The sequence below is a fragment of the Camelina sativa genome, chromosome 17 (assembly GCF_030686135.1).
Source record: "Camelina sativa cultivar CO46 ecotype springtype chromosome 17, ASM3068613v1".
Taxonomy (NCBI): Eukaryota; Viridiplantae; Streptophyta; class Magnoliopsida; order Brassicales; family Brassicaceae; genus Camelina; species Camelina sativa.
In genome coordinates this window covers 1,511,146-1,529,143 of record NC_141896.1, presented here as the reverse complement: position 1 = coordinate 1,529,143, position 17,998 = coordinate 1,511,146, and the positions used below count along the sequence as shown (strand labels likewise).

General features: G+C 38.2%; 2 protein-coding genes and 4 pseudogenes across 54 annotated transcripts; all 6 read left to right on the top strand.

The window, feature by feature from the left end:
- The first annotated feature begins 528 nt into the window (after positions 1-528).
- Positions 529-3,504, top strand: LOC147923238 (uncharacterized). Of its 50 annotated transcripts, none has more exons than XM_087493742.1 (15): positions 529-759; positions 861-916; positions 1,040-1,090; positions 1,193-1,286; positions 1,398-1,461; positions 1,586-1,681; positions 1,819-1,866; positions 2,005-2,132; positions 2,235-2,326; positions 2,447-2,497; positions 2,589-2,663; positions 2,756-2,853; positions 2,943-3,052; positions 3,157-3,212; positions 3,307-3,504. In XM_087493742.1, the coding sequence occupies exons 11-15, from the start codon at positions 2,625-2,627 to the stop codon at positions 3,331-3,333; spliced, it is 330 nt and encodes a 109-aa protein (XP_087349868.1). In that variant the 5' UTR covers positions 529-759; positions 861-916; positions 1,040-1,090; positions 1,193-1,286; positions 1,398-1,461; positions 1,586-1,681; positions 1,819-1,866; positions 2,005-2,132; positions 2,235-2,326; positions 2,447-2,497; positions 2,589-2,624; the 3' UTR covers positions 3,334-3,504. The 50 variants fall into 50 exon arrangements, 46 of the variants coding, with proteins under 46 accessions (XP_087349868.1, XP_087349867.1, XP_087349862.1 ...); XM_087493741.1 differs by having other exon boundaries at positions 564-754; XM_087493736.1 differs by having other exon boundaries at positions 592-710; positions 2,235-2,298.
- A 215-nt stretch (positions 3,505-3,719) lies between these two features.
- LOC104759071 (F-box protein DOR pseudogene) lies at positions 3,720-4,965 on the top strand (annotated as a pseudogene).
- A 2,466-nt stretch (positions 4,966-7,431) lies between these two features.
- On the top strand, positions 7,432-8,964 carry LOC104759070 (F-box protein DOR pseudogene; annotated as a pseudogene).
- A 312-nt stretch (positions 8,965-9,276) lies between these two features.
- Positions 9,277-13,521, top strand: LOC104754573 (BTB/POZ domain-containing protein At1g04390). 2 transcript variants are annotated; one of them, XR_015585684.1, is made up of 9 exons: positions 9,284-9,440; positions 9,541-9,664; positions 9,752-10,259; positions 10,364-10,497; positions 10,565-10,864; positions 10,932-11,007; positions 11,101-12,225; positions 12,310-12,462; positions 12,804-13,521. XR_015585684.1 is itself a non-coding variant. In XM_010476788.3 (8 exons), exons 1-8 carry the CDS (start codon positions 9,355-9,357, stop codon positions 13,234-13,236), a joined length of 3,006 nt encoding a protein of 1,001 aa, XP_010475090.1. In that variant the 5' UTR covers positions 9,277-9,354; the 3' UTR covers positions 13,237-13,521. The 2 variants fall into 2 exon arrangements, 1 of the variants encoding a protein (XP_010475090.1); XM_010476788.3 differs by having other exon boundaries at positions 9,277-9,440; positions 10,565-11,007.
- A 161-nt stretch (positions 13,522-13,682) lies between these two features.
- Positions 13,683-15,263, top strand: LOC104754572 (1-aminocyclopropane-1-carboxylate oxidase homolog 7-like; annotated as a pseudogene). Its single transcript, XR_015585685.1, has 3 exons — positions 13,683-14,272; positions 14,363-14,682; positions 14,797-15,263. The product of XR_015585685.1 is annotated as a 1-aminocyclopropane-1-carboxylate oxidase homolog 7-like (transcript).
- Positions 15,264-16,516: 1,253 nt separating this feature from the next.
- Positions 16,517-17,927, top strand: LOC104754570 (1-aminocyclopropane-1-carboxylate oxidase homolog 6-like; annotated as a pseudogene). Its single transcript, XR_015585683.1, has 2 exons — positions 16,517-17,165; positions 17,250-17,927. The product of XR_015585683.1 is annotated as a 1-aminocyclopropane-1-carboxylate oxidase homolog 6-like (transcript).
- Positions 17,928-17,998: the final 71 nt, after the last annotated feature.

The window sequence follows — 17,998 nt, the reverse complement described above, 5'->3', positions numbered from 1 at the left end:
GCTCCAGTGGAACTAAATTCACACACACACTGACACACACATACGATTCACCAGGGATTTGAAAACCAATTTTAATCATTTTTCAGAAAATACAAAATGCAATGATGTTTATATGAGAATACCCTCTCACAGCTTCCGTAGCATCATCAGTGGGAACGTTCCTCCTCTCCCTTTCTGTATCTCGCAGAGAAATATAAAACAGAGCATATTACTAGAGTAGAGGTGAAACTGATTTAGAACGGTTTGGTCAAACGCTCCTCATATATGGGAAGGTTCTGTGTAAAAACATTGAATAACGAAGAAAGGAAAAGAAATAAACGACAACGTTTTAAAAAATAGACATATAAATGATGGAGTAGTAAGCCCAGCCCATTAAGGCTTACTCAGCCCATATAATGAAGGATTTGTCCAATCTTGTTTGGTTAAATTTTATCCATTAATAATACTCAGCCCAGTCCAATAAGAAGAAAGTTGGAAAAAGGAAATAGGGTAAGTGAGAAAATCGTGACCGTCGAAACCCTAGTTTAGTAATGAAATCGTGACCGTCATAATAATATTTATCTATAAATAAATGCCTCTACTCTGTTCTTCACTGTATTATATTTTGTTGTCTCTGCTTCGCTTCGACTCAACACAATTCATCTTCTTCTTCTTTTCCGTTTGTGTATTCTTCGGCGAGTCTGCGTTTTCAAAACCGATGATCTTCTAAGGTTTCGTTCCTATTCTTCTAGGGTTTCGTTCCTATCCTTCTAGGGTTTGGTCTCTCTCTCAATCCAATTGCATTGCTCTGTTCTTCTTCTTCTTAACGCGTCGCGTCTCTGATTTTTTTTGTTTTGTTTCTTCGTCGTCTCTTGTTGCAGGTGTGTGTGTTTCGAAAGCAAGTTTATTATCTGATTATCGCTCCCACGGCCTCTGAGTGAGTTCTTCTTCTAGGGTTTGGCTTTGATCTTTCGGTGATTGCTTTTTGTGTTTCTTCCTCTGTTTTTTTTTGCTAACTCGTTTCTTCTTCTTCTTCTTCTTCTCCTTCTGTCTCTCGCAGGTGCTTTTTGGAAGCGTGGCTTTCGTCTCTGAACTCTCAACTTCTTCTACGGTTTGATCTCTAAATTGATTTCTATATTCTAGGGTTTTTTTTTTTCCTCACTCGATTTCCTTTTATTTACTCATAGTTTCTATTATTATATTGTTAATCCAGATTGATTGATTGCGGAGGATAACTGTATTGATCGATCGGCGATTGAGGAGGAGGGTACTAAGATCTTTCCCTGATGATTTGATTGAGGAGGAGGGTACTAAGATCTTCTTGGGTTTTTATTCATCCTTGTCACTCTCTGTTTGATTTTAACGACTTCTTTTCTTTTTTGGGGGGGGGTCTCACTCTCTCTCTCTCTTTGTTGCAGGTCTTACTTTTGAACAGCAAGCTTTGTCAAAGGATGGATCACAGCTAGCAGCAATATGAAGTGGGTAAGTTTTCAGCCATGAGCTTAGACTTGCTTATTATACATGTCTTGTTATTTTGTTTCTTATCTTTTTGTCTCTAGCTAGCTAACTATTGGTATGCATGTTTTTTGTTTGTTTGTTGCATCAGCCTCAAGGATTGTCAAATTTGCTGTAGACTAGCAGAGAAAGGCATCAGTGGAGATGATGATGACTTGCTAAAGCGCAAGACCTTTTGTGGTTTCTGGTACTAAGATCTCTCGGTTATGGTTTGATTGTGGAGTCTTCTTTTTTGTTTGTCTTCCTAATCTCCCATATTTTACTCTCTCTTTTTCGATATATAGTGAAACAACTGTTGATATGTCCTTTTTGTTTTCCTCTCAGGAGTTGGTTACCATCAATATGGAGAGACGGGTAAGTCATTGGCTTAAGGTAAGTTAACTGATTAACTATGTGCTTCTCTCTTTCTTCTTTTTACATGGATTTTTAGATTTACCAAGTTAAACTACTAACCCTGCTTCTGATGCTGTCTGCTTTTTTTCTTTCTGATATGAAATCCATTTTTTACAGGATCATATGCGGAGAGCTGGTGATGTCTTCTTTAATTTGCTGAGGTTCACTTCCTTCCCATTACTGTTAAGGATGATGCTGAATTATGGACCCAAACGATGGAAAGGACATCCTCTTCTTATTGCTTTGTAAGTCATCTCACAATTTTACTCTTTTCTTTATGTTCTTCTATTACAAGCTTATCTCTATCCTCTAACAATACTCACGTTTTTTTTTGGGTGAACAACAAGGTGCTACTGAAGTTGGAACTCGACAAGGCACTAAAATTCAACGCACCATCCTTTGAACTAAAAGGTACTTGTCATTGCCTCATGCTGTTAAGGTAAGTTAACTCTGTTCTCCTCTCTTTATTCTTTTTACTTGGATTTTTGTGATTTACCAAGTTATACTACTAAGTACTAACCCTGCTTCTGATGCTGTTTTCTCTTCTTTCTCGTTTCAGCTGATTTGATGGTTGCTGCAGTAGCATTCGGGATAAAAACAAAACAGAGAGGTTTGTCACAGTAATTTTTCACTTAATCTATGATATTCTTTTTTTGATAATGACTCTTTGTGTTGTTCTGATGCTTTCTTCTCCTCTGCAGCTGTCCGTGACTACAAACTGTCTCTCCAAAACTTGAATGATGAAAAAAAAGAACAAGAGAAACATACTTCTTGAGGTATAGATTTGAACCTATGTAATTTTTCATATTTCTTTTTTCACATCTGTGTTGTGTTTATAAATACAACATTTATTTGAGAAATAACACAGACTCTCTTGAAGTCATTGCCGCCGTTGAGTCTGGTAAGAGTGAAAACCAACCCCGACTTTGACAGCAATACGTTCTACGTCCCTGCTAACAGTGGAGAGTAAGACCTAGATCCGTTTCTCCCTTTTGTGTTGTTGTTTCATATGTGAATGCTTGGTATCTAATGGTCTTCTTTGCTTTTTCTCTCAGGTTGGTGAGAACCCAACTGCATCCGGCTAGGGAGATTTTGGAATTACTCCTGAATAGCTTTGTCATTATGTTGTCAAAGGATCATAACAACAAGCAGCAATATGGAATGGGTAAGTTACCACTCATGAGACGTGCTTATATATGTCTGGTTACTTTTTTTTTTATCTCTTGTCCCTTGCTAACTTTGGTGTGCATGTTTTTGTCGTTGCATCAGCCTCAAGGATTGTCAAGTTTGCTCAGATACTAACAGCGGATCATTTATGGTTTCAGGTATGGAGATGCACATTTGTTATTTGTTCTGTGTTGCCTAGGTTTTCCCTGCTCACTTTCTCACAAGACGTGTTGGTTTTTTTTTACATCGCAGCGGTTTCTCTCAGGATGCTTGTCATGATCTCACTTTGATCATTTGGACGTGTTCGTGGCTAACAAGTATTATCTTAAAAATACTTGAAAACAAGCATTTGTCCAAGTTAGATTCCTAAGATTTTTAAGAATTATTTGGACGTGTTCGTGGCAAACTATTTTTGTTTTTAATTTTAATTTTCCATTTAAAAAACGAAAATTACAAGGCTCCAAACGAAAATTTATTTTTTGTATGTTTTTAAATGAAAAAACAACAACAACACGAAACTCCGACATGGGCTATATATTGAACATTGGGCTACATTTGCTTTATTTAAACGGTTAAGCCTATCGGAACCTGAACCCTAACTTTTTTTTAACGTCGTATCGACCCTAAACTACTGACTGAGTGGAAGCTAGCTAGGGTTTAACGACATGAAGACGTGGAGGAGAAGTGAATTTTCAGAGCCAATTCCAAGTGATCTGATTTACGAAATACTCTCCAGTTTGCCGGCGAAATCTATAGAAAGGTTTCGTAGCGTATCTAAGCTCTGGTGTTCCATACTTGGCCGCCCAGATTTCACTGAGTTGTTCCTGACCAAATCTTCTTGTAGGCCTCAGCTTTTGTTCACCTGCGTAAAAAACAATGAGTTGGTATTCTTCTCGACCCCACAAACTCGTGACAACTGGTTTCCTGTAGTAGCCGATTATCATATGAAGCTCCGCTGTGATCGACTCTTCCAAATATTTAATCCTATAAGTGGCTTGGTCTGTTTTAATGACAAAAGGGGAAGGAAAAATGGATTGGTTGCGACGGTGATATGCAACCCTAGCACCGGACAATCCTTTACTTTACCTAAAATGATGACGAGGAGGAGAGTGGCGCTGAGTAGCTATTTAGGGTACGATCCGATCGAGAAACAATTCAAGGTGTTGGCCATGACCTTTCCATCTAGATCAGATAATGGGATCTCTGAGGAGCATCAAGTTCTGACATTAGGAGGAACTGGATCTTGGAGAATGGTCCAGTGTTGCATACCCCATTGTCCTGGATGGAAGGTGATATGCATCAGTGGTGTTTTGTACTACCAAGCTAAGGTAACCATGTCTTCATCGTGTTCTATGATAGTTTGCTTTGATGTTAGGTCTGAGAAGTTCAGCTTTATCAAAGTCACGGAAGCTTTCACTAGTGTAGTGCATGATACATCAACTCTGATAAACTACAAGGGTAAATTGGGTTCAATTACGACACCAGATTATTACTGTGTCAGTGGAAAAACTGGCGCTTTTGTGTTGTGTGTTCTTGACGACCCCGAAAAACATGAGTGGTCGAAGCATATTTACATTTTTCCCCCTCAGTGGGAGCATGTTTTTGAACAGATAACCTTACACATTGTTGGAGTGACCCGTAATAATGAAGTTATCTTGTCGAGAATATATCCAAGCGACCCTTTCTATGTTTTCTACTTCAATCTTGAGAAGAAAACTATCAGAAGAGTTCAAATCCAAGGAATGGGAGCGTTCATGGGTGATGTGTACACCTTTGTAGACCATGTTGAGGACTTGCAGGTCAAGCATCTTACTTAGGCTTTTATATAACTTAGATTTTTTAATATAGCTACCTTTTTTTTTTCTCTTTTTTCCAAATTTAGCACCATAACTAAAGGGTGGTTTTCTTAATATAGCCCTTATCTTTCAACTAATTTGTTGGCTGCATCTACGATTTAGATCATGTACAAATTACAATACAACATTCAAATGTAGATGTATAAATTTTAATTTTGATTGCTTCAAGTTTGGGAAAAAATGGTTGCAAATGATCAGAATAAGCTTTATGTGCTGTTATATATGAAGCTTAACATGTAGATGTGTGAATGTGTTTTTAACTCTGTCTTCCTTTTGATGATACTCAGAAGGAAATGATTGCATAAACATATATAAACGCTGATAATTACGGTTTATCAATTTGCTATGAATAAACATATACAATATCTTTGTTTAGTCTTAGTCTGGGGTGCAGGAGAGGTATGTAACAGTTACTCTTGCTTCACATAATTTTACTTTGGCATATATTGTAAGAGATACTCCAAGATACACAAGATCATATCATATCTCCATATTAGGAATGTATAGTAATGACTAAACCTAGAGGCTCCCTCACCTCTCTTGTATATAAACCTCCATTGTACAATTGTAAAGATATACTCAATATAGCATTCCTTACATATATAGTGGAAAATATGTTGGTGGCTGTACTAGTTCTAGCACCTTCTAGGACATTATTCCATCCGGTTGATCACGGTTATCCAGGAGAAAAGGTAACAAGACTCCCTGGACCAAGACTAGGTGCGAGTCAGATTATACTCTGGGTATGTTTGTCCACCTCTAGTTCTTGTAGGTGAAACCTGAGTAGTTATATGGTATTTTTGATGTCTGTGTTGCTGTAATGTGGGCAGAGATATCTGTATTTAGAGTTTTTACTGAAGAATAAAAGACTCAACATCTGATAGTTGGATCTTAAAAGTTTGTAGTCATTTGGACAGAAGCTTGTGAATATTGTTCTACTCAACAGGGTGGTTATAAATTAACAGAAGCGCAAAATCTAAAGAGGGCTTTGACAGTTTTGAGAAATCTGGAACTGAGAATCTATGAGGCTTTTTTGGTTCTGTCTGATGCCCTTACATCATCGACTAAGTATGTAAAAGGATCCGGAATGGTATAGTTACTCAATTTATAGACACTAGCTAGTATCTACTGATCCTAATTTTGAAGATGATGATGAGCTTGAAGAATAAAAGGGAACGGCCCACTTTTGTATTTTAGTAAAGGAAAAGGAAATTTTCCCAAAAACATGCAACAAAATTAATTTACATTTAATGAAGCTAACAAAGGAAAGGTAACAAAAAGAAACAATGAAAAAACTCTTTCAAATGCCACTAAAAAAGGTAAATACTACTTGCATGGCACGGCAAAAGAGGTAAAAGTCCATGGGAAAAAGCTTCGTGCATGGCCGGAATCAGGGGTCGAAATATTTGACGACCGCATCTGTTTCATCCAAAGAGGAGTCGATGGGGCCGGGATGAGGGTCGACGTAGCCGGAATCTTCGTGGAAAAGAGAAGAGAGGTGGCTGTTATCTTCCAAGAAAGGGTCGAAGTTATCTTGAGAAGTAGAGCCAACGTCTTCGAAATCCTTCAAGAAAGAGTCGTGTTTATAGTTAAGAAAATCCTTGTTCACCAATTTTTGATGAGGGATATTCAATAGACGTGTTGCATGATCTGATTTTGATAGGGTTTTCTTAACTATAAACTTTGGGTTATTGGACCCATTCTTTGATTCCATCAACTCCACAAGCGACATAGCTAGGTGGTTATACATTTTTTTTTCAAGTATCCGAAAGCAAAGAAGAGAGTTAATTTAGTGCTACGAAGAGAGACGCGCGGTTATTTTATATAGGGTTCAAGTATTCCCTTTTTATTATAGAACTTTCCTCCTTTAATTTTAGGTAAGAAAAGAAAATGTTAAAACGAATTAACTTAATTATTTTATTTTATTCCAGTTTGGATAAATATGCATTTAAATGTCAACCTTTTCTTTTCCTTTTAGTGTGTTTACATTTACAACAATACCATATCGAATTATTTTGGTAATAATTTTAAACCAAAATAATTGAAGAATAATAATGTTAATCAAAATAATGAGACTAAATAGTATTATTCTCTTCTCCCTCCAAAGTCCAAACCCTAGCCGCGCCGTCGCTGCACTTCTACGCCTCACTGTCTAACCGTCTCAGTTTGTGTCCTTCTCGGACCTTATTCTTCGTTTATACATCTTCTAGAGCGACGGTTTCTTAAACCCTATAAATCTGTCCCGACTTCTCCTTACATTATCATTATAGAATTACATCTTCCGCAACTTAGTGATTGCTTTTTGAATTTTGTTATTATTATTATTTATTTTTACTATGATAAACAACAACAAACACGAACCTCCGACATGGGCTTATTATATATATTAAACATTGGGTTACATGTGCTTAATTTTTTAACCTATTATATTGAAACCTGAACCCTGTATTGAACCACGTTTTTGTTAACGTCGTCGACCCCAAACTACTGACTGGGTGGAAGCTAGCTAGGGTTTAACGACATGAAAACGTGGAGGAGAAGAAGTGAATACTCAGAGCCGATTCCAGTTGATATGATTTACGAAATACTCCTAAGTTTGCCGGCGAAATCTATAGCGAGATTTCGTAGCGTATCGAAGCTCTGGTGTTCCATACTTGGCCGCACAGATTTCACTGAGTTGTTCCTGACCAAATCTTCTTGTCGGCCTCAGCTTTTGTTGAGCTGCGTAAAAGACAATGAGTTGTTCTTCTTCTCGACCCCACAAACTAATTGTGAGAACTGGTTTCCTGTAGTAGCCGCCGATTATCATATGAAGCTCCGCTGTGATGAATTCCTCCAAATATTTAATCCTATAAGTGGCTTGGTCTGTTTTAAAGACAAACGGGGAAGGAAAAATGTGACGGTGATATGCAACCCTAGCACCGGACAATCCTTTACCTTACCTAAAATGAAGACGAGGAGGAGGGTGGCGCTGAGTAGCTATTTAGGGTACGATCCGATCGAGAAACAATTCAAGGTGTTGGCCATGACCTTTCCATCTGGATCAGATGATGGGATCTCTGAGGAGCATCAAGTTCTAACATTAGGAGGAACTGGATCTTGGAGAATGATCCAGTGTTGCATACCCCATTGTCCTGGATGGAAGGTGATATGCATCAATGGTGTTTTGTATTAGTAAACATGAATATCCAACCCAAAACCAATTGGCAATGAGTGGAGGGATCCATGTACTATTTATATTGCCCCACAAATCATATCTCTCTCGATGTGGGATATAGTCTAATACACCCCCCTCACGCTCAGGATTGGACATCTGTAGCGTGAAGTTTGTGGCACTGGACATCCACGGGTGACCCCACAATCGAGAGAAATTTTAATCCACAACAAGACATATCACTTATATGGGCCATATAGGTGGAAAACCATTTTTGTGAGAATTTGCTTGTTGGGCCTAACCATGGGCTCTGATACCATATTAAATAGTGGACTTCCAACTCAAAACCAATTGACAATGAGTGGAGGGATCCATGTATTATTTATATTTTGTACTACCAAGCTAAGGTCAACATGTCTTCATCGATTTCTATGATAGTTTGCTTTGATGTTAGGTCTGAGAAGTTCAGCTTTATCAAAGTCACGGAAGCTTTCGCTAGTGTAGTGCATCATACATCAAACCTAATAAACTACAAGGGTAAATTGGGTTCAATTACGACGCCAGATTATGACTGTGTTAGTGAGGAAAATGGGGCTTTTGTGTTGTGTGTTTTAGAAGACCCTGAAAAACATGAGTGGTCGAAGCATATTTACTTTTTTTTCTCCTCTGTGGGAGCATGTTTTTGAACAGAGAACCTTACACATTGCTGGAGTTACCCGTACAGATGAAGTTGTCTTTTCGGTAAAATATCCAATTCTAAACGACCCTTTCTATGTTTTTTACTACAATCTCGAGAAGAAAACTATCAGAAGAGTTCGAATCCAAGGAATGGGAGCGGGTAATAACGTGTACACCTTTATAGACCATGTTGAGGACTTGAATCTCAAGCATCTTATATAACTTGAGATTTTGTCACATAGCTACTCCAGGTTTTTCATTTTTTAAAAAGTTAGCACCATAATTAGAGGCTGGGTTTCTTAATAGAGTTTTTTTTTTTTTTTTTTTTTCATCCTATATACATATCTATGAAAGTATTTTGGGCGTATCCTTAATTTAATTTCATAATTGTTTGGGATAGTTAAAAAAAAATATATATATATATATATAATTATATATTGATTAGACGAATTAGAGAAAGCCTTATCAAAAGGCCCATTATTGTTGAACCAAAAGGCCCATTATTGTTGAACCAAAAGGCCCATTATCAAAATCAAAGGACGGTGGTGTATCAAATTTTTCTTCGTATCCGTCGGGTAAATATCAGCCAAAACGAGAACACCGGCGACAGATATGGCGTCGTCAAAGGGAGGAAACAGCACCGGGCACATCAATACTCTTCACCAGCGTCTTTACCACGCTCTCAATCTCGGCTTCAGGTCCTCTTTCTCTCTCTACTCTCGATCTCCTTGTTTCTATGATGTTTCCTTTACTTTGAATAGTTTTCCTGAGAAAAATATTGGTGATTGATTGTGTTAGGGTATGTGATGAGAAGGGGAAGAAGTGGAAGTGTACTGATATCGAGATACAGAGACATGTCGTGAAGTCAATTTCAGCTTTCCTTGATTGTTTTTCTCGAGCAACATCTAACAATCGTCTTAAGGTCTGTGATTGTTGAAATTTCTGGACTTTTTGTTGTAATTTAGTTGCGTGATTCCAATGTTTTATTTTGGTTTTTGTATTGCTTTAGGAGTCCATTTCTGATATAGCAGGGGCGTTGGTGTTTATTCTTGGGTGTAAGAACAGAGCAGTGGTGGGTTTAGCAGCCAATGTAGTTATTAGGTTGATTCGTATTGTTCCTCCTTCTATCTTGCAATCATATTCTTTGGATCTCGTTGAGTCTTTGTCACCTCTCTTACGTTGTCAACAACTTGAAGTTTGCCTTCCCTGTGCTGTTGCTTTGAATGCTATTCTTATTAACCTACGAGAGACCAAGGAGAAGGAAGTGTGGAAGATTTTTGAAGGCGCGGAAACTGTGGTTTCCGTTGTTGCTAATCTTCAGAACTTTTCTGAAGGGAGTATGTCAGTGGAGTGGTTTCAAGAGATGGCTTCGCTTTTGAGTACGATAATGTTGAAGTGGCCTCAGTCTAGGTATTCTGTTTGGCACAACCCTGCTTTGATGAGTGTTTTGGAGAGTGTTAGTCAGAAGCCTGATTTGGGTTTGAGAGTTGCAACTTTGAAGCTGTATTCTTCTCTAGGTATATATTTGGTTGTCAAAATTATATATCATGATGTTCTCGAGTTAGCTAACAAGTAAAAATTGGCCCTAACTTGTCCCTTGTTATGTGCTTCTCTGTTTCAGCTCTTTGTGGCCATGGCGCTAATGAACTTATAGACAACGGAAAGCCTATGTTAGATCTGATGATTAGCTGCATGGAGGAATCAAGCCCTCAAAATGCTCGAATTGAAGGGTTTAAGCTAGCACAAAGGCTTGCGGTAATTGCACCTTGCCTGATGACCCTTCTTTTTGTTTTTGGATTTCTAACCATTGGCCGTTGCTCAGACAGGTAACCAAGAGTGCTTGAAGATGATAGACATATGTTCTGAGTCCCTAGTAAAGGCTACCGTTCAGACTATGGGTAAGTGGTCCTTGAGCTCAGGAAAGCTTTCTTATGACCAGAAGTCTTTGCTTGTGGAGGCTTGTAAGCTGGCTCTAATCACTCGTTGGGAAGGAAAACATCATTTTTATTTCTGGAAGTATCGGATCTCTGAAGCGCTTCTTAGTCTTGTTGTGGAGAATTTTCGTAGTCAATCCTTGGATGGTAGTGTGTCTCTGGAAGAAGAAATTTCACTTGCTGAGAAGGTACTGAATGCGAAATTTCTACCTAGTCTGAGGTCATATGTTTGGGATATAATTGGATTCTTGGCAGCTCACTGTCAGGAAGAGTTCGATTCCATTTTGCATGAGGATGAACTCTGCCTCAACTTTCTTATCACATGTGCATGGTAAGTCATGGGTTGTTTTGTTTCACATAACCGCTTCTTTTTGGATATAGTCTTTATCTATTCTGATTATTTTTCTTTCGACTTTTTTTTAAGCTTGACTCTTTCAAGGTCAGTTCAGAAAGGCTATCAAATATGTCAAACTGATATTATCAGCGCCTCCCATAGCGAGTCAGCATCAAGAGCAGTGCTAATGATGATAAATTCCCCCTCCAAATACATATCATCGAGGGCCAGAGTTACCTTGTCATTTATCCTAGAGGAAGGTGGTAAGGAAAATTTGAATTACCTTATGAAGTTCATGGGTTATATTCCATCCTCTGGAGGTTACATACTGCCAAATATACTCCAAACGACCGTCTGTTTGGTGGGCTATGCATGCTATTCATCGATCCCTCAATATGCGAGTTTCATTTTAAGAAACCAGGGTTTGGAGATACTATTATCTTTCTGTAGCTGGTATCAACGGAATTGGGAAAATGTTGGAGCATCAAGTTTTGCGCCTTCTCCCCAGAGCACCTCTGAAAAGAGGATATGTTGCTGGGTATGTACGGAAGATTGGGAAAACAAGGATGCTTTTCTTCTATACGCTCTCTTGGCTTTGACCGAGTTGGTGAATCATTCATTCTCTGGACAGTATCACGCTGAAGATCTTTCAATGAAGAGTGAAAATTTAAAAGATCGGTTATGCACAACACTCAAGGAAATCCGAGATGGAGATTATGGCTCTGGTCCAAAGTGGTATGCTGCACACATCCTAAGCTATCTTGGATACTTTGGCTTCCAACATAACTTGGGGAAAAGACTCATGGGAGCTTATGAAGATGAGGAATGTAGCGATATGCGACTCCTTTTTGCTAGTGGGAATAGTGTGAGTGTACACAAAGTTATTATCGCTGTCAGGTGTCCAATGTTGCTGCCTCCCAAGGAAAGAGCTCACAATGGCTCGACTATATTAACTGAGAAATCTCAGAGAACCGTTCAAGAAATCCGCATGTCTGTCAATGTGGATACTTTGGCGCTTGTTAAACTATTGGAATTTGCTTACTCTGGGTATGTGGAAGTAGAAAGCACGTTGCTGAAAAAGCTGAAAACTTTGGTTAGACATTGTAAGGCGAAGGTTCTGCTGCAGATGCTTTGCAGAAGAAGACCCAAGTGGGGATCTTTAATACCCGGAATTGATATAACCCTTGCACTCGCTCCTAAACTCATCCATTTCTCGTAAGTTTACCAGTCTCATTATTCTTATCGACGCTAATAGACAGATAAATCCAGATATAAACCATAGCATTCTTGTAATTTCAGAGATGTGATATTAGTACCTAAAGAAACAAACGTGGCTGGCTTCAACTGCCGTATGTGCTCCTCAACATCTCCTCATGCCCACTCTCACCGAGTTATACTGTCGTCAGGCTGTGAATACCTACGTGCCTTGTTCCGGTCCGGGATGCAGGAGAGGTATTTAAGTTCACTTAATTTTTCTTTGGCATATATAGTGGAACGTATGTTGGTGGCTGTATTAGTTCTAGGATTTTCCTAAAGCCAGCATATTCTTGTTAGGGGTGGACACTGTCCGTACATCGTTTAAATTTCAAGTTTCTATAACACCGTCCAACTCAAATAGAAACCCCATCCGGTAGATCACGTGTTTTGTTAGTCAGATTTAGTCTTGGTATTTGGTATTTTTGCTGTGTGTGTTACTCTAACGTGGGTAGAGAGATAAATGTATTTAGCAGCTTTTTAGTGTTTATTGAGGAATAAAAGACTCAACATCTTATAATTGGATATCAAATCTGCAGCCATACGGATAGACTAAACGTTCCTGTGAGCTGGTTGGGGTTAACAAAGCTCGTGAGTTGGTTCTACTCTGATGAGTTGCCAAACCCTCCTTCGGGTTGCAAGTGGAACAACATGGACAACGAGGCAAAACTGGATGAGCTTCAAGCTTATGTGGAGATATACTCGCTTTCTGAATGGTGGATTATGGAAGATCTTCAAAACGATTGTGCTCACGTGATTCTCTCTTGCTTGGAATCCGCTAGAGAGTTATCTATCAAAACAATCGAATTAGCTGCAAGTTTCTCGATGTGGAAACTGGTGGAAGCGGCTGCTAATCATGCAGCTCCTATTTATCATCAGCTTCGTGACTCAGGTGAGCTCGATGAGCTCGACGACGAGCTGGTTAACTTGATTCGAACAGCTGCTGTTCAGTTTTCTCAACAGGGTAGTTAAATCAATAGAAACAAAAAGCTGGAACTGAGAGTCTTTTTGGTCCTGTCTGATATCCTTGCATCATCGACCATGTAAAGGATCCGGGATGGTATAGTTATAATGATTTTTTAGATATGGAGCAATATGTTGTGGGAGAATGGGACTTTGTCAAAGAAGTTTCTATTCTATAGTAGATTAAAAAAAACAAGACATCGAAATTTTTGTAAGCTAAACAAGGTAATGTACAAAGTATAAGCTATAGATGGTTAATGTTTGAACCACTTTCAAATAAGTTTTTTTCATCAACGAGTTTGTGGACAACAAATTACTTATGGTTTGTTTTGTACCTACACTTGTAGGACTGAACTCAATCGGTTATAACGTTAATATAATCGGTCCCACATAACACGAAGACCAAACTCTGAATTTGTCTTTAGTAAGTCTGTAACGCTCGCTTCTCGTGTTTTGCATGATCTTCTCCACGTTTCTGTTTCCTCATCTCTTTCTTCTTCTTGTTATTGGGTTTGTTCCATAAGCAAGCTTTAATTATTGCGACAAATTTTGAGAAGAAAAAGGAGATAAACAAAATGGTGGCGAAAAACTCGATCGAATGCAACTCTCACGAAGAGAGGACCAAGGTGGTTCCTCCTATCTTTGGATGTCCTCCAGTTGCCTTAGACGACAAGAAACCTTCTGTTGGTGCCTCGGAATTTTCAGTCCCTATCATCGACTTTGCAGGCGTCCACAAGGACGCACTGTCACGTGAAGGCGTTGTGGAGAAGATCAAAGACGCTTCAGAGAAGTGGGGAATCTTCCAGGTGATCAACCATGGTGTTCCTTCAAGTGTTCTTGAAGATATTAAAGATGGAGTTGTTAGGTTTCATGATGAAGATCCCGAGGTTAAGAAATCTTACTTCTCGCTTGACTTCACAAAAACATTTATCTACCACAATAATTTCGAACTGTACAGTTCGTCTTCTGGTAACTGGAGAGACTCTTTTGCTTGTTACATGGCTCCTAATTCTCCAAACCCAGAGGAGATCCCAGTGGCTTGCAGGTAATTACTTTTGTTTCTAATTTCATTGTAAAGTCTTAGGGAATAGTTAAGATATGTTTCAAATAAATTGAACATCATTAATTGTCTCAGAGATGCTATGATGGGATACTTGGTGCATGTGACGAGCTTAGGTGGTTTGCTCTTTGAACTTCTCAGAAGCTCTTGGTTTGAGCTCAGAGAGCCTTAAGAGTATGGGTGTCATGAAGGGTATGCATATGATATGCCACTACTACCCTCCCTGTCCACAACCTGACCTAACTTTGGGCACAAGTAAGCATTCGGACAACACCTTTATCACCATTCTTCTTCAGGACAACATCGGGGGTCTTCAAGTTCTTCATCAAGACTGCTGGGTTGATGTCTCGCCTGTAACTGGGGCACTTGTCATCAACATCGGTGATTTCTTGCAAGTAAGCTCATTAATTGTTCCATACTTAAGAACTAAAAGTATAATTAGATACACTGGCTGGAAACAGACATTTAAATTTCTCAGCTAAGTTGCTCTTATATGGTTTGTTGTGCAGCTGATGACAAATGACAAGTTCAAAAGCGCGGAGCATAGGGTGCTTGCAAACAGAGCTGGACCGAGGATTTCAGTAGCGTCCTTTTTCAGCTCGAGTATGAATGAAATTCCACAGTTTACGGACCAATAAAAGAGCTTCTGTCTGAAGAAAATCCTCCAAAATACAGAGAATTCACTGTACCAGAGTACTCAAAGGGATACATTGAGAAAGGTCTGGATGGAACATCGTATCTGACGCATTACAGGATATGAAACGATAACTTAAAAAGTTTCAGTTTGATGCAAGATATATATTACCAGATATATGCAACTATGGGGTTTCAGTCCTTATCCAAGTTTCTCTGTTTTTGGGTCTGCAATAACAAAACCATTGTATACCAAAATGGTGTGTCGAAACATTTGTGCTTGTATCTTTCTATTTTGCCTTACCACCAGTTCTATAATATAAGGACACTATTTCTAGGCTAAGCTTAAGAAGCACTATATATATTAAATGGTACTTTCAATAATCACGATTTTTTAGTTCGTTTAAAAGTCAGTTCTTAGACAATTATTTTACATTAATCGTGAGAACCACTTCGTCCCAAATTATCAATATAACACATCCACTTTTCTTTTACTTCCAAACAAAAAAAAAAAAAAAAAAGGTTTCCTTTCTTTCCTTTTTGAACTCGTTTAGAAACACAAAAGTGTGAAGAAAATGGTGAAAGTCCTGAAAGCAGCACTTGGCGTCGCGAAAACGCTCTTTTACAATTTCATTGGTGTCGTCTACGACAGCATGGGTTTCTTTGTGGACGCTTACGATCTTTTCTGTTTCTCTCTGGTTTCGAAGCTCTTTGGTCGTTTTTACTTCCGCAGCCAGTTTCTAGTTCCCATCCGTAGATCAGAATTGATCCCGGATTCAATTAAGAACGAAAAAGTTTACAAAATTATCGATTCCATCATTGAGTGCTTTAGAAAAGCCACGGTGCAAATCAAAAGATTTTATAAATGGTGTATTTATATCATGTATGGATTATACAATTATTTGGTGGGTTTAATCTTCAAGTTAGATATTTGTGTAATTGTTGTATGTATGCTTGTGTATAAATAGAAAAGTTTTAATTAGTCTCTAGCTGTAACTTGTAAGTAAGATATTCACAAATTGAAACATCTGTGCTTTGTATTCACAAATTGAAATTTTAACATTTATTTTAGTAAAGTATAGAAAGTACTATTGTATTTATTAGAAATATATTATATTTTCTTTACTTTCTTACACTTCAATTCTGTAAACCAAAATTCTAGTATAATCAATTTCAAGAGAAGTAATTAGATATGATACATATCTTTTCGTCTTGCTTTAATCTTTTTACTTTGCTACTTTGATATATGTTTTTCTTTAATATTTTTTTAGTTTGATATAAAATAAAGCATTTGATATTAACTATTGCAATTAAAATCATAAATTAAATAAAATCTGATACACAGACATATTTATGTAAAGTTTATAATTAAAAATATAATAATAAATTGAGATTTCAAATGGTCCAATAGAAAGATAGTGAAATCTTACTTTTTGTATATATGATTTCTCTTCTTTCACCTTAATAATGGCATAAAGCGCGAACCAAGATCCATAATACGAAAACCAAAATCAGAATGAGGAGAAAACCCAGAGTTAGCTAGCTCTTTTGTCTTCCTTTTTAAAAGGAGCTAACAATACGATGTTCAAGCTTTGCCAAAAGCCTTTTGCAGAGATAAAGTTCGAAGATCAGGATAAAAAAAAAAATTATAAAATAGCATCAACTATTTTTCTTGACAATGCTCTTCTATATATAACGCAGTCTTTGTGAGAATTCTTGAGAAAACAAAAATGGAGAGCAAAGAATTCGACTCTTACAGTGAGCGCAAAGCATTCGACGAGACGAAAGCAGGTGTGAAAGGTCTCGTTGATGCTCACATCACTGAGATTCCTCGTATCTTCCGTCTCCCTCAAGGTGCCTTGTCCGACAAGAAACCTTCTGTTTCTGCCTAGGATTTGGCGATCCCTATCATCGACTTTGCAGGCGTCCATGTAGACACAGTGTCACGTGAAAGCGTTGTGGCGCAGATCAAAGACGCTGCAGAGAAGTGGGGATTCTTCCAGGTGATCAACCATGGTGTTCCTTTAAGCGTTCTTAAAGATATACAAGATGGAACTGTTAGGTTTCAAGAGGAACTAGATCCTGAGGTCAGGAAATCTTACTTCACTCGTGACCCGTCCAAGAGATTTGTCTACAACAGTAATTTCGATCTCTACAGCTCTTCATGTGTTAACTGGAGAGACTCTTTCGCTTGTTGCATGGCTCCTGATCCTCCAAACCCTGAGGATCTCCCAGTGGCTTGCAGGTAATTTGTTTATTCATCTTAGAAATTATCGAAGACATACAGTACAGTATATTGTGATTTTAACATCATATATTGGCGGCTCAGGGATGTTATGTTCGGTTACTCGGAGCATGTGATGAGCTTAGGTGGTTTGGTCTTTGAACTTCTCTCAGAAGCTCTTGGTTTGAGCACTGAGACCCTTAAGAACATGGATTGCATGAAGAGTATGTATATGGTCTCCCATTATTACCCTCCTTGTCCACAACCTGAATTAACTTTGGGCCTATGTAAGCATTCCGACATCTCTTTCATCACCATTCTTCTTCAAGGTATCTAAATTTATTTGGTTTGAACGCAGATGATGACAAACGACAAGTTCAAAAGCGTTGAGCATAGGGTGCTTGCAAACAGAGTTGGACCGAGGATATCAGTGGCATGCTTTTTCAGCTCGAGTATGAGTCCAAATCCCACTGTTTACGGACCGATCAAAGAACTTGTCTCTGAAGAAAACCCTCCAAAATATAGAGACTTCACCTTACTTGAGTACTCAAAGGGATACATTGAAAAAGGTCTGGATGGAACATCACTTCTGTCGCAATTCAGGATATGAAATTTTAAAAGCAGAGAAGTTAAAAAAAAAAATACCCTGTTCGATGCAAGACATCATGTCTATATATAGTGATCTAGTTCTTATCCATGTTTAAGCTCTGTTATTGGGTCTGCAATAATAAAACCTTTGTATTAAAACATAATAAAGATTGGTGTGTTTGTGTTGGATCTAAAGATTCATACTTTGTTTAACTCGTCAGAGCATCAGATTACCTATTACCTGTCTAGGGCATTTATTAATATAG

Coding starts and splice junctions, on each gene's coding strand:
- LOC147923238 (XM_087493742.1), top strand. CDS start 2,625: ATGATGAAAAAAAAGAACAAGAGAAACATACTTCTTGAG. Junction 2,854..2,942: donor GTCCCTGCTAACAGTGGAGA/GTAAGACCTAGA, acceptor TTTTTCTCTCAG/GTTGGTGAGAACCCAACTGC. Junction 3,213..3,306: donor CGGATCATTTATGGTTTCAG/GTATGGAGATGC, acceptor TTTACATCGCAG/CGGTTTCTCTCAGGATGCTT.
- LOC104754573 (XM_010476788.3), top strand. CDS start 9,355: ATGGCGTCGTCAAAGGGAGGAAACAGCACCGGGCACATCAATACTCTT. Junction 9,441..9,540: donor GCTCTCAATCTCGGCTTCAG/GTCCTCTTTCTC, acceptor TGATTGTGTTAG/GGTATGTGATGAGAAGGGGA. Junction 9,665..9,751: donor CATCTAACAATCGTCTTAAG/GTCTGTGATTGT, acceptor GTATTGCTTTAG/GAGTCCATTTCTGATATAGC.